This window comes from Crassostrea angulata, chromosome 2, assembly GCF_025612915.1.
Source record: "Crassostrea angulata isolate pt1a10 chromosome 2, ASM2561291v2, whole genome shotgun sequence".
Classification (NCBI taxonomy): domain Eukaryota; kingdom Metazoa; phylum Mollusca; class Bivalvia; order Ostreida; family Ostreidae; genus Magallana; species Magallana angulata.
In genome coordinates, this window is record NC_069112.1 from 15,995,989 (window position 1) to 16,012,010 (window position 16,022).

Consider the following 16,022-nt stretch of genomic DNA (forward strand, 5'->3'; position numbering starts at 1 on the left):
GAATATTTTTGTGGAAGATTTTTTTTATAATCTGTTTATACATAAGTATCTGTGCTAATTACCAAGGTCAGCAATACGTTCAATCTTTCACCTGGCAAAGAGTCTTCAAACATTGGACGTGAAGAGAAATATAAAGAGAGCCTAACAGGGCACTGTCCAGGCAAAGTGTGATAGGCTAAGGAAATTCTGCACAAGCACTAGATAGCTGGATAATGCGATTTAACAACTCTTTAAAAAAAATATACAGGAAGAGGCTATCAAAGAATATCAACCGACCTAACGGAGCAGCAGTTTGAAAACATGCATAACGCTGAAGTCGACGTCAACATATTGACAGCTCTATTGAAAAAAGTGTGAACGGTACACGAAAAACTAATAGACATATAATTTTCAACTAAAAGTGTTCTCGTTAGCATGCAAAAACTCATCAACAAAAAAATATATTTGTCAAGGTTCAGTGATTTGATAAATGAACAGGTACTCTCTAAAACACGGTGCAGTAATCTAGCTGGGCAGGGAATTGGCGAATTTAACATATCTTTAGCTAGCAAAAGGACCGAAACAGAAAGGATAAAAATATGCTGAGGGGGAACATTAGTAAACTAAACTCTGTTCTAAAATCCAAGAAAGTCCTAATAAATTATCGTTTATGCATGTGTTCTTACAAAAACAACGTGTTATGCATGTATCATTAGGGTCAGATAAGCCTTCTCTTTTTTTGACTTGTCAGACAAAATATTTGTCAATGATCTCCTTTATGCTTTCAAATTATCAGAAACTCATTATTTCTATTTTTGAAATATTATGCATTTTTAATTAGTTTATGATAATAAACTTTTTTTTAAAAATCACTTTAACCCAAATGTAATAAATGTGTGAATGTATACATGTATTTAATATCCGATAAAATGTGCTTATACTTCCACATCTTTATTGGGGGTGGGAGTGATAATTTAAAAGAAAAATCCGTGACATTTTTTATATAAAACTCTGAAAAGTTCAATTCAAAATCTAATTCTCTCGTAGGCCAAATAGGAAAATTTAATGAAAGAGGTTCAAGAGTTTTGACATTATACTTGCAAGTATGGCGTCAAACACGGAAAAGCGACATCTTTTGGTAAAATTTTTTAAAAAAAATAGAATTAAATAGCAACAAATCTAGGTAGAACACATATCATTTTTTTAACATAATTAATTTGTACGTCACATTAGATTCGACTAAGTTCTTAAAAAGTTATTTGCAATATCTTGAAATAACTTTAATTCGTAAATGAAGAAAAAAAATGCTCATTTTCCTATATATTTCATTAGAAAAGCGTCGAAACAGCTCAAAAAACATTATTAAGTTTGAGTCGGTTTCGCATGATGATAATGTAGGGAAAATTAATATTTTTTTAATATAATGAAATTAAAATGCTAATAAACGAATTGACATTTTTCCTGGCATGTTTTCTCATGAGATTTGTTATTGGGTAAACCCTCGACTAACCTTAAGAATTCTAAACAATAAAAACAGAAAAATAGAATTTGGCCAAATCGTGATCATGCCCTTTTCAAAATCTTAATGCTCCATCTACCGTCTACGCATTAAAATTTTAAAAAGTCATTTATTTTATAAGTTTAATTTCCTCTAAAATGCTGACGACGCCTCTCGGTAATTTCAGTAATTTGATTTAAAAATAAAAAGGTTTGAACGTCATTTTACTAATTTAGAATCCACCTCTGATTAGGATGCTTCGTACAAAGTGTAGTTAAATTTTGTACATTGGTTCTAGAGAGCTTACAGACAGACGGACGAACAGACGTCAGACTACAGGTATTAAAAATATCACGAACGTTTGATTCAGATGAGCAAAATATATGTTAGAATTGTTTAATTATTTCAGTTATATAATATTTACCTCCATTTCTACTTTCTTCGATCTTTACGACTGCAAAATCCAGATCTATGTTTTCACGTTGTCCGAACAATGCCTCTACAACTCTTCCAACTCTATAGTATCTTCCTTGGATTTTCGGAGGTGATCGATGATCTATAATATTGTCATCAGGAGAAAGATTAGCCATTGTAAATGATGTGTTGGGGTACAATCTTTCAAGATCTTTAACGGCAACATGTGCTGCTGTAAGAAATCCATTTCCTAATTTATTACTGGGTTCTCTAGATTCATATAAGAATCCAGCAGATCCTGAACTACTGTCTGATTTTATCCCAATATTACAACCAGGGTCTGGAAGGCCTTGATGTCTGGCCGGACAGTTTCCAGGACATCGTCCGAATCTAAAAAATTCTTCCCGTATATCACAAGGCCATCCTGCAATGGACTCCGGTAGAGGTTTTTCACCAAATGGAATTAAACATTTATCTAAACAGTACAAAACAATGCAGGGTTCTTCTTGTATCAAATCACCAACTTGTCTGGCTTTGCCAATACGAAGACCGACGACATTTGAAAAAAGTGCATAAATTTTCTTTCTGTGCTCTTGAATGATAAGCTTCAATTGTTTTCTAGTTGAACTGTCAACTGCAGGGGCTTTTCTTTCACGTAATCTTATTTGTTTGACTTCTTTCTTTTTGTCTTTGGATCTTTCAACATTTACAAATTCAAACTGAAGATGCTTTGAGGCATCACAACTTTTTTTGAAAATCATCTCTGACTCTTTATCCTCACACTTTAGGAAGACTTTTACAACTTGCGTTTTATTAACAGAATCTCTATATCCAGTTATGTATTTTAAAATGGATGGATGATCTTTCAAAACAGATCTGTCGCACACGACTTCCCTTTTCAGCCATTCTTCAATCTCTGTTAGTTGAAAAAAATGTACATGATAAATACGTAAAAATTGCATTTTATAAATGATATTGAAATAAGCATTGTTCCTTAAATACGCAAACTTATCTTGCGACGTTAATCTATTGGAGAAAAAAAGATGAGCGACTGACAATATACTTTATCCATCGATCTTTGAAGAAAGTGGTCAATTAAAGTTAACAGAGAATCTTAACCACATACTTCTTGTGGCATGAATGCACTGACAGAAGAGCTTCATATCTTTATGTGTTATGCATAATGATCATATAAAATGCGTTTTAATTGAATTCTTACGTTTGTTTTGGTCAGCGGGATGCACGGAAGTTTGAAATTTCTCAAGTTCACTTAAAATACACTTTAAGTCGTTCACTGTTCTCTGACAGATACTATTAATCAACGATGCATTAGCGACAACCGGTTCTCGTTTTCTCATTTCTGTTTGGATTGCAGCGGCCAACGATCGTCTCCAATCTCTAAAATTAACATAATTTACATAAGTTATTACTAGACTATTACAAAGTCAACACAACCGTTACAGAATATGTAATGCAGTTGTTATGACTCATTGTTATATTTTTATGTAAAAATCATCTTTACCTCATCTTATATCAACATATCAAAATTATCAATTTCTTTTTTAAATAAGTTTCATTTTAGAAGACCATGTTACGCAACAGGGATTTACTTTACTACGATTTACTTCACAGCATTTCAAACTTTTTGTTTGATTGTTTGAGAAAATGTTTAATTGTTGTTTAAATAATAATGGCGGTCTACCTATTACTATCCATTGACAGAACATCTTTGTCTTCAATTCTTTCAAAAACTCTTAAACACATTTGTTCTATTTTTCCAACAGTCAGCGATTCGACAGGATACTCTGAAATCATCTTAGGCAGATGCATTGTAAAAGCGGTTATCACTGACTCAACGAAAGTACAATACAACGATATCATTTGGTAGGCTATAAATTTTGCCACATCATCAAATTCTTCGTATTGATGCTGTAAAATGATTTTTTGCTTGTTGATAACATGTTCGTATTTTTTGTAAACTATTAGTTTAGCGTCAACCACAGGAAGGGAATTGCCCTTAATCAAAATGACTCTGGTAAAGTTATCTTCGTTCACATTAAAAAACTCATTTGAGGAGGCATCCTAAAACAAGAAAAAAAAATTCATTAAAATAATATATTTATATATCGTATACTTATAGAAAATATACCCATTTCCGCGCTGTGCGATATTAACCGAAAATTCGCCTAGGGGTGTGATATAAACCCTAGGGGTGTGATATAAGATTTATATCACACCCCTCTCCGGCAATCTTCGGATGTTATATCACACCCCTTTCCGTTAATTATCGGCTATTGTGACGAAGAGTTCGGTATGCACCGTTCAACTCCGATCTCCGAGTATGACGTCAAATAGTTACGTCGACGTCAACTTGCTACACAAACAGCTGGCGCAAAATTTCAGGAAAGTTTATCAGAGATGGAATATATCGACACAGAGAGATTTGTTAACAATAATCATTTATCACTTAATGTTTTTTTATTGTTTCTTTGATATTTTCTCTAAGTATATGATATAAAAATCATAACATGGTAATTTTTATATCGCATCCTATATTAGCCCGAGGTCGCTGTATATCAGCCCTCGAGCCTAACGGCTCTCGGGCTGATATACAGCGACCTCGGGCTAATATAGAATCCGATATAAAAATTGCCATGTAATAATATATTTATATTGTTCAGTGCATATTCAATTTATGTCATTTGCATAACATATAAGTATGCGATATTAAACCTTCTCAGATGCACAAAACTGGTCGCCGTCATATACAACATCTATTTCAAACACACAAGCTTCAACAGTTGGCAAGTCGTGTCGTTTTGTAGAGATGTTTTTTGTGAGTACAATCTTTTTTGAAAGTGATTGAACAGAAGTCTCTAATTTTCTACGCATGTCATCCTGTATAATATGCCGAACAAATGACTCCCGAAAAGGATCCGGGTCTTCTGAAAACTCCACTTTAAAACATGCCAACAGGTCTTTAAGCTTTTCTGATATCTCTGGTTTAGACCAAGGTCTCTCTTCGGAAAATACTTGAAGGAAAAAAAAAAATTAAGTTGCAACACATAGTTCATATTTTTAGAATAAACAAATAATTTTAAAACTATCAAATCTTTGACTTTCATAAGCATAAGTAACATAAAAAGATCACAAAGAGGATGCATCACAGTGAAATACAGTGAATAAAGTTTAGTTTATTATATACCATTTTTGAATAAGTTTTCTCGTTATGTCACAAATGAGATAATTTTATTACTATGCCCTGAAAATTGCTGAATCACACCGGAAACAGTTATATTGCCCTCCCGGAAACAGTTATATTTCACAGGAAATAGTTATATTGCCCTCCCAAATCTGTAATATCACCATCGCGTGCAAGAGATCTGCATATTAATTACGTCGGGTTCGAAATTCAACGAGCCAGTTGCTAAGCAAACGTAAACAGATCCGCGAATTTTAAACATGTCAGGCCAACGTCTGCAGTTTGTCAAAATTCAAATGAACTCGATAGTTTAATTGATGAAAAAAATTCGGCAAATAGGACGAAAGTGATAAACTCAAGCGTGAGTTTTTTAAAAACATTTGCTTCTGCCTTGTGAATTAAATAAATATGTTGATAACCCGAGTTTGATTTGTTTTGAAAATGTTATATAACATATATTACATGTCTTCTCGGGCGACAATACCAGAATATTTGTCCCTTGGTGACAGGAAAGCCCTGGAGTGTTATGTCGCCCTCTGCCTTCGGCATCGGGCGACATAACACTCCAGGGCTTTCCTGTCACCTCGGGGCAAATATTCTAGTATGTCGCCCTCGAAGCCATGTAATATATGTATAATAGACTATGTCATATTGTTCAGTCGAGTAATTTCTTGACTATTAAGTCCTCTAAATTATAATATTTAAAATGACACAAGTAAAATAGTCCTTAGGTAAATCGTATGATACATTGATATATGCTTTACCTCCTGTTTCCATTATGTTTGTTTTTCCGTTGTCAAGTTCCTTCTTAATATCGCTGCCATCATCATCTGCTACATACAACAGTAATGCACAGTAATACAAATGAATTTGTCGACGTCTTATAATTTGACGTATCATTTCGATCACTGAATGTTGAATATTTGTCGATGAAATTTATGTAGATGAGAATATTTTTACATTTTACACGTCGCTAATACAAATATAAGAATTTATATAAATATTTAAATTTGTTCAGGCCTATGTTGTAGCTGAAGGTCAGATATCTTTAAACTTTAAAAGCAGTGTATGGGTAATTTGTTGGCAATCAAGTCCTCTAAATTATAATATTTAAAATGACCAAATACGATAGTTCTCAGGTAAAACAGATACTGTAAAACGGTAAAATCGTTGATGCGTTACAAATTTTAGCGCCTTAGGCGCTACCGCCCCTGAGTGCGAAGTTAATTTATTGAGCCCTTTTAAAATACAAGGTACATGCGCTAAAATTTGATTGCGCCGATGTATTGGCACTTCCGTATTAGCTAAAATAAGTATGCACCAAATTTACCGATTTATAATAGTACAGTTGTGCCTTACCTCCTGTTTCCTTTATCTTCGTTTGGCGACTGTAAATTTCTTCGATGATACCGCTGCCTCCATCAACTGCTACACACAGCAGTAATACACAGTATTGGATTGTTTAACGTCTTATTACATTTTTACATATCATTTTGATTACTGGATGCTAAATTTTGTATATTTGTTGATGAATTTTATCAAAACATCCATCTGGGGAAAAAAACTGCATGCCATATATCTGTCCTTTTTAGTTTGGTGGAGACTATGTCATATTGTTAAGTTGGGTAATTTGTTAACCATTAAGTCTTCTAAATTATTTAAAATGACCAAGTAAAATAGTTTTCAGGAAAACAGGTAGTACGGTTGTATGTGCCTTACCTCTTGTTTTCATTATCTTCGTTTGGCCACTGCCAAGTCCTTCCCTTATACCACTGCCTTCATCAACTTCTACATGCAAGAGTAGTATACAACATTGGATTTTTAACGTCATATTAGTCCCTTACCGGTTTCACCGAAGGGGACTATTGCTTTCCTCTGCGTCCGTCAGTCCGTCCTTCTGTCTGTCCCTTTTTATATTTGCACACTGCGTTTGAGATAACACTCCAGGGCTTTCCTGTCACCTCGGGACAAATATTCTAGTATGTCGCCCTCGAAGCCATGTAATATATGTATAATAGACTATGTCATATTGTTCAGTCGAGTAATTTCTTGACTATTAAGTCCTCTAAATTATAATATTTAAAATGCACAAGTAAAATAGTCCTTAGGTAAATCGTATGATACATTGATATATGCTTTACCTCCTGTTTCCATTATGTTTGTTTTTCCGTTGTCAAGTTCCTTCTTAATATCGCTGCCATCATCATCTGCTACATACAACAGTAATGCACAGTAATACAAATGAATTTGTCGACGTCTTATAATTTGACGTATCATTTCGATCACTGAATGTTGAATATTTGTCGATGAAATTTATGTAGATGAGAATATTTTTACATTTTACACGTCGCTAATACAAATATAAGAATTTATATAAATATTTAAATTTGTTCAGGCCTATGTTGTAGCTGAAGATCAGATATCTTTAAACTTTAAAAGCAGTGTATGGGTAATTTGTTGGCAATCAAGTCCTCTAAATTATAATATTTAAAATGACCAAATACGATAGTTCTCAGGTAAAACAGATACTGTAAAACGGTAAAATCGTTGATGCGTTACAAATTTTAGCGCCTTAGGCGCTACCGCCCCTGAGTGCGAAGTTAATTTATTGAGCCCTTTTAAAATACAAGGTACATGCGCTAAAATTTGATTGCGCCGATGTATTGGCACTTCCGTATTAGCTAAAATACGTATGCACCAAATTTTCCCGATTTACAATTGTACAGTTGTGCCTTACCTCTTGTTTCCATTGTCTTCGTTTGGCCACTGTCAAGTTCTTCGATGATACCGCTGCCTCCATCAACTGCTACATACAACAGTAATACACAGTATTGAATTGTTTAACGTCTTATTACATTTTTACATATCATTTTGATTACTGAATGCTAAATTATGAATATTTGTTGATGAATTTTATCAAAACATCCATCTGGAAAAAAAAGTTGCATGCTAATATTTGTCCTTTACTAATTTTCAATCTAAAGTTTAAAATTATTACATGACAAATTATAAATTTTCATATAATAATTTTAAACTTTAGATTGAAAATTAGTAAAGAACAATACCTATTCACCAAGAAAATCTCAAACCCAAGACATCTTCTGACAGCTATATACACATGTTAAAAACACTTTTGAGTTTGTCGACGTCTTATTATGTTTTGACCTATCATTTTGATCACTGAATGCTGAATGTTGAATATTTGAAAAAAAGAACATTAAAATATTTATCGAAACATTTGAGTTTCTTCAGGCTTAATGGGTAGATGATGGTCAAATACATCATATTCATTACCTTAAGGCCAATCTGATGGTTGATTTGTTGCCATTTAAGTCTTCTAAATTATTTAATATGACCAAGTAAAATAGTTTTCAGGAAAACAGATAGTACAGTTGTATGTGCCTTACCTCTTGTTTTCATTATCTTCGTTTGGCCACTGTCAAGTCCTTCCCTTATACCACTGCCTTCATCAACTTCTACATGCAAGAGTAGTATACAACATTGGATTTTTAACGTCATATTAGTCCCTTACCGGTTTCACCGAAGGGGACTATTGCTTTCCTCTGCGTCCGTCAGTCCGTCCTTCTGTCTGTCACTTTTTTATATTTGCACACTGCGTTTGAGAAATAATATGAAACTTGCTGAACAGCTTCAAACTGTCAAACTACGGATAAATTTTACACTTTTACACTTTTTCGAGAAAATCAATTTTTAATATCCCATTTTTAAATGTTCGGGTACGTTATTGGGTTCGATATGTACTGAATATACGAGGCCAGTATGTGGTCAGTATTGAAATCGTGCGTCACTTGTCCATTCCTTTTATCATTTCTAACAAATAAGTATATTCTGTAAAAGAGTGTCAAGCATTGTGTTGTTTATTTAATCGGCAGGGTTTTTAGCTCACCTGAGCTGAAAGCTCAAGTGAGCTATTCTGATCACAATTTGTCCGTCGTCCGTCTGTCCGTCTGTCCGTCTGTCTGTCTGTCCGTCTGTAAACTTTTTACATTTTGAACTTCTTCTCTAAATCCGCTTATCCAATTTCAACCAAATTTGGCACAAAGCATCCTTATGTGAGGGCAAATATAAATTGCAAAAATAAAAGTCCGATCTGTATTCAAAGCGGAGAAATCCTTGAAACTGTAGAAAAAGGGGGGTGCATTTTTAAAAATTTTCTTCTCAAGAACTACTGATTCCAATTCAACGTAGTTTAGCATAAATTATCCTTATGGGAAGGAAAATATAAATTGCAAAAATTAAGTGCTAATTCTGTTTCAAATCTGAGTTATTACGAAAATAATAATAAAGGAAAGGCGTGTTTTAATCAGTTTAATAGCTTCGGGTTCGGCATCCGGTAATCCGGCATACGGTAAAATGGGTAGGCAAGACTAGGTCTGGGCAAAACAAAGATTGGCAGTTATTAATCTGCCAATTTCATTTAAATTTCAGGATATTTGATGGACTAGTATATTTGTATTCGCTGTAAATATTGCTGCAAAATAATGCGTATTTGGAATTGACGATTGTCGATCTGCCTTGGCTTTTATTTTGCCACGGCCCGGGTTTGCATACCAATTTTACCTAGACTCGTATTCCATACTTCTAAAACGAGGTTCTTTGTTTAAAGCAGCCATGACATACGAAAAAGGGTCGATCTGACTATGATGAATTCGCTTGTTGTGCAACAGTTCGCGTATGAAGGGAAATTTTTGAAACATGCAAAATATATTGTTGCAGATTTTGTGAAGTAAATTGAGGCTAAATATTTCAATGCGTTGACAGTTTTCACACATGACGTTGGTGTTAGCTTGTTCCGATTTTCGTTTCGTTTTCATTATTTCTGCTTGTAACCTGGGAACTATCGTCTGTATTATTTCGTGATTTTTACGTATCAAATCAAACAGAGACTTTGGTAAATCAAACAGTTAACTGTTTACCTGCGCAAATTAAGCAAAATCTGATGTATCAAAAAATAATGAAATACAATTCATTCTATCGGTAATTCGATCGGCATTATCTTTTGCGTAATGGTAGATTAATGCAATAGGTTTTGTTGCGATGCTCGGCATTTTCTCGAGTTTATTCAGTTTAAATAAAGTTTGGCATTGCTGACGGAAATATGTAGGTATATACATATATATATATGATTCATTTCGAAAAAATAAATTGTGTTCTTTATTTGTCATAGTGAATCTTTCTTGTGTTTAATTGTTTTCAATTTCTATTTACTAACCATATTTGAGTGTTAAGCTTCAAATTATAAGCAAGATACAGAGATTTGCTCACAATTCTATGTTTGTACACAGATCTTAAAAACTAAAGATTAAAAAAGTAAAATATTTGTCAATATTTATTAAGAAAATTTTCAAAGTCTGTTCGTTCAGAAACCAACTTTAACATCTTATTGTATTGTAAACTTAACATTTTTTCGTCATTATTACTCTTACTGTACATGTGATCCTTCACTGCGTTTGTGTACATTTGTATAAACTGATTTTGAACCTCAAATACCAGTGAACTGGTCTTGAGTGAATAAAAGAATATAAAATCTTAGGCCATTTTTTTTTCCATTTTAAATGCTGAATAGGAAATACCAAGTTAAAAATCATAAGCTGAATGTAATAAACTCATGTGAACAAAATATGAATCAAACCTAGGCGAACTGTGAGCTCTGTATCTTGCTTATAATTCTACAATTGACGCTGAAATTTTGATTGAACATTAGAAAATCTCTATGAATTAGAGTATGTTAAATACTTGTACAAACAAAATAAAAGAATGATACTAGTATTCTGTATATATCTACTCTCTGGGGCCTCTCTTTATACAATAAATTATGTGAAATCTACATCAATTTTGATAGTTTTTCAGACACGAGTAAATAAAAACGACATCTTTAAAACAGTTTCCATATTTCTGACACATTTCTGTTGCGGGGATAAAGTAATTATCGCTATTCCTAAGAATATCACAGCGGAAAAATATCCTGGTTTGTACGCGAAATAAATAACAGTCATTTAATTATAATGGAGAAGACAAATACAATTTTTGAATGTTTTTAATATGATGAATTGAGCACATTGAGGTACAACTTTCTTCTTCACATCTATACATGTAGGGTTTTTAAAATAAAAAAACAATAACTATTATTTTTTTTAATACAATAACTAGTAAGTACTGAGTAGTTGATGAAAAAAATGTACCTATATGCTCTCATATATTTTGATCGCTTTACAAAGTGAGGGGGGGGGGGCAGAACGAAAATATAGGGATTTGGAAGTTAACAACTTAACAGTATACCTCTACCAAATGTTTAGTTTTATATCTTGCGTAGAAATTTCTTATTCTGGTAAAAAATAGTATTTCATGAAGGTACAATGTCAAAGATTACATGTATACAAAAAAGTGTAAAATTCGAATACTTTACAATATTTATTTTTTGTTTTTCTACCGAGGGACCATATGGCACAATATCTTTTGAACGCCCATTGTTGCTCAGGTGAGCAATGTGGCCCCATGGGCCTCTTGTTTGTATTATTACAATCGTGTTCCTTATCGGGTTAGGCTTTTTAACTGTTTGGTTTCATTCGGGGTATAAAGGACGGTAAGAAATAATATTTTGCATAACAGTGTATTGTTTTCACAAATTTCTACGAGCAAATACTTATGTTGACCTGGAAAAATAACAGGCGATAAAATAAAAAGTATTATATGACCCACTTTGTATTTAATTTCGATATCAACTATATAGTTTGAATTTCCTCTGTTCTTTAAATTCTGAATAGAGCATAACATCTCACTTAAAATAATCCTGAAACAGTTGTATGTTCCGAAGCATCCACATAATAATACAAACTGTTAGGGGGCGTATACAATACTCTCAGAATGCTTGTTATATTTTTAGATATCATTATCATCAATGAATGTTGAATAAAAAATATTTTTCTATATATTTTATGTAGATGTATCGCTCGTCCAAAAATATTTCTATATTCTGAACGTCGTCATACTTAACATGTCATGCGTGGTTCGTCATCTGAACAGTTTAGCTTATTCGTCAAACTCCAAGGACTTTCTAGATTCCATGTCAGTTTTAACTCTATGTATTCTTTACCGGTGATTTAGCCTCAGCTTTCTTTTTGAAACTCAATGCAAAAGAATGAGTCCTCTGAGTGTCGCGTTTGCGCTCTTTTTTTACAACGCAATTTACATTTTCAGACAAAATTATTGTTACTTTAGCTCAAGTTGTAGATGTGGTTCGTACAGATATATTAAAAAAAACCCAGAGAGACATGCAATATAAAAATGATATCGATTTCATCAAATTGAATACTACAGTGTTACCTCATATTTGCATATACATGTGTATTTTTCTCATAAGTTGACCTTTCATTGGAAAAAGAAAACTAAAGAAAAATCGTATGTTTGAAATATCCTCCACGAGGCGTCAGTTTTCGGACGATTTTATTTGGGAACAGATTTTTAGTATGTTATTTTGGCTCATTAATTCGAAATTTCGGGTTCCGGATCCGGGCCGTCTATTTTTACCACAAAACACTGTTCAACTATACATTTGTGACCGGTCGGCAGAGGATGCTCACTCCTACATGGCACCCAATTCTGCCTCTGAGGTTTTCCAGAGGTCCGTGATAGCTCTGCTTTGTACTATTTATAGGATACCGAATTGTCCACGGATTTTTCTCTGTTTTCCCCGATTATGATTTTTCCCGACACTACGACAATTTCCCCGAAAATGACATTTTTACTGATATGATATTGGGCACACAGAGGGTGTGATCGGTCGGCAGAGGATGCTTACTCAATGGCACAGGATCCTACCTCTATTTATAAAGGTTTGTGTTTGCTCTGCTCCTGTTTTGTAATTTTTCCTTTGGACTTTTGAATGTGAACACTGTTCGTTATCACCACGTCATATACCTCCAGATACACGTTTGATTTTTTTTTTTAGAAAATTTTTTTACACGTATTTATGTAGGTGTGGTAGTGTTGGCTTTGACTGTGTTTGTATAAATAAAACGATCAATATGTGTGATTAAATGAAATATGTGTTCATGTTCATGTTGTTTTCATCAAATCATCATTTCATTCTATATTCATCTTGTTCTATTGCATGCTACTATTAATAATTAAATGACCTAACCGACGAGACAGTTGTAAAAAGATCAACGCATTTGATTGGCCTAGTCACTTTGGCGGGTCGTGTATTTTAGAAAAACCAGTTAACAGGTTCTGAGAGTGACCAGACCAGTTACGACTAATGGAGTAGGCAGAGCATGATTCTAGCCACTTTCATTAAATAGTTATTTACAGCACGCACAGTAAGTAGTTTTTATCTCGTACTAATATTTCCTCTTTTAAATGAGTGAATGAATAAGCATTTTTAAAGTCTGCCATCCTTATATAATAATTTAGTATTTTGATAATTTTACTTTATAAATTATGAAAACGTAATGTTGAAGTTTACTTGTAACGCTGTATTGTATCCTTTAATATTTCATGTACCTTTTAATTAAAATACGACAATATTTCATATATAACAGAATCCAAATCAAAAAGGGAAAATCAAAATTCCTTTTTTTTGACCCTGTTTTTCATATCTGCATCCATTTACACCCCTTTTTGCCAAAAATAAGCCTTTACAAGTCAAAGGTCATGGAATTGTCCTGCATTATTGACATTTAAATGCATTACACAGACATTTAAAATGAGTAACGTTCCTCTTATTCTTATAAAAACTTATGAAGCATCAGCGGAACGTTCCTCTTTACCTAAACTAAAATCTCTACATTTCATCTGAGGAACGTTCCTCTTTTCACTTCAACAGAAATCTTCACAAAGAATATGAGGAACGTTCCTCTTTTCACTTCAGCAGAAATCTTGACAAGTCATCTGAGGAACGTTCCTCTGTTCACTACAACTGAATCTTCACGAGGAATCTTGAGGAACGTTCCTCTTTTCTGTTTAACTGAAACCTTTACATGGTACCTGAAGAAGGTTCCAATGTTTCTACATTTGAAAGTAAAAACAGCAATAAGCAATATATATATATATTAAATTGTATGTATATGGCTTGAAGGCAATTGTATTTCACATAACATCATGAAAAAAAAATCTTATGTAATTAAGAAATGAAGATAATAATAGCGCGTTGCGCATTGATGAAAAAGTTTTCCGGTCAATATAGTTTTTGATACGTCGATCAATAAAAAAATTATTATCTTCATTTCTTATCATTTAACAACAGCTTTTCAAATAAAAACTTGTGAAGTGTCATTGATCAAAAATGTAAATAATGTAAATGAAGCGGCGCGTACGAATACAAAACAACAACAGCAGCAGTATTCAAAATGGATGAGTCTTCAGCTGATACAGAGCTATTGAGCTGAATTTAATGGATTAAACAAAACAGTGAGTTAAAATCTGAACCGGCTGAATTGAAAACGAAAGGAAAATACATGCGATAGCTTGTGATATTATTCACTGTGCAAAAGGATTCTTTATAAAATTGGTTTTCATGTGAGATCGCTGTAATATGCAACTGGACATAACTATCCAAGGAGAGGCGATCGTGGACGAAAATAGCTGATATGTCGAAAAAGAATTTATAGTATATATAAGCGACTTTTGTAAACGTTGTGGTAACTAGATAGCCAGTGATGTACTTAAATGGTATATCTGCCGCTTGGAATGCGCCGAAGGAGTTGATCCATTACTCATAGATTTGCTTAACGATTCTTATTCTGATGACCGATCATGTACGTGTGTAAATTTAAAAAATCATCTTTACCAAATTTGAACAGCTGTGTTACCGTGAAAGTGTATAGGCCTTTAAGTTCGTTATAATTGTTCTGGAAAAGGAACAGTCAGCCTCGCTGTAATGTTGATTGATCTCAAGCAGACGAAACCGTGAGACGACGCTTAATTTTCTATTTTGTAAATCAAATAATGTGTTTTGTTTATTTTTGAAGGTATAACTTTCAAGTGTTTATGTTTAAGAGTTGTATTTTGTTTGATGATAATAAAACAGACACAACTTTACATTTTGTTGACAGTGTTTATATTGGAAATTCCCGTTCTATAAATAGTGTTAGATCAGAACAGTTGAGAAAGGTAGATCCGGCAAAAATGTTATTGATGCATGTATCAAAGAAATTTTTCGACCAATCGGAAGCGCCAATATCTCATCAAACGAATAAATATTAAATGATATCGAAATCATGTGTCTCTTTTATTAATGATGATAATAATAATAATTTTTACCAAAATTACGTCCATTGTGTTCCTGAAAAGACTGGATTTTTGGCTTTGGTTTATATTTTAAACATTTTGGTACAAATTCTGGTTTCTGACCTAAAATGAATGTGTTAAACTTTAGAAACAGTTAATTTATGCTTCAAATTAATAAATAATAAATAAAAAAATGATAAGCTTGAAAAAAGAGTTTACTGGTATATTGAACCTATGTAAACAAAACCAGGACACGAGCCTTGTTTACATGACAAAGAATTGCGTATCTTGCTTATAACTCTACAAATTCCATTTGATTAGAACTTCATATCTGAAGCATTTTAAATAATTAAAACAGAAGAATATAATTTGACCAAAATCGTGATCATGCCCCTAAAAGGGGTAAATAATATCAATATTTCTGAAAATTCTTTTCGTAATTAAAGTACCATGTGAGGTATTATGCATTTTTTGCCCCCAAAATTAAAGGTTAATAAAGAGATTAATGAATAAGGTGGAAGATAGTAAACATCATATCAAATATAAGGGTGTTAAAGGTAATCACAACAGAGATGTCATAACGTAGAAATGCTGTCATGAAGATTGCCTTATTTTGATAAATTGATATTTTGTAGCAAAATATGGGTGTTTTCTGATGGTATTTTGACTGGGAAACATAGA

At 33.0% G+C, this 16,022-nt stretch overlaps 1 protein-coding gene across 1 annotated transcript; it reads right to left on the reverse strand.

Annotated features, from left to right (window-relative positions):
- Positions 1-1,863: 1,863 nt before the first annotated feature.
- Positions 1,864-7,843, reverse strand: LOC128173957 (uncharacterized). The gene is made up of 8 exons (XM_052839613.1): positions 7,831-7,843; positions 7,235-7,303; positions 6,453-6,518; positions 5,858-5,926; positions 4,625-4,923; positions 3,594-3,973; positions 3,111-3,289; positions 1,864-2,807 (listed from the first exon to the last, which is right to left on the reverse strand). Exons 1-8 carry the CDS (start codon positions 7,841-7,843, stop codon positions 1,864-1,866), a joined length of 2,019 nt encoding a protein of 672 aa, XP_052695573.1.
- Between the last annotated feature and the right edge of the window lie 8,179 nt (positions 7,844-16,022).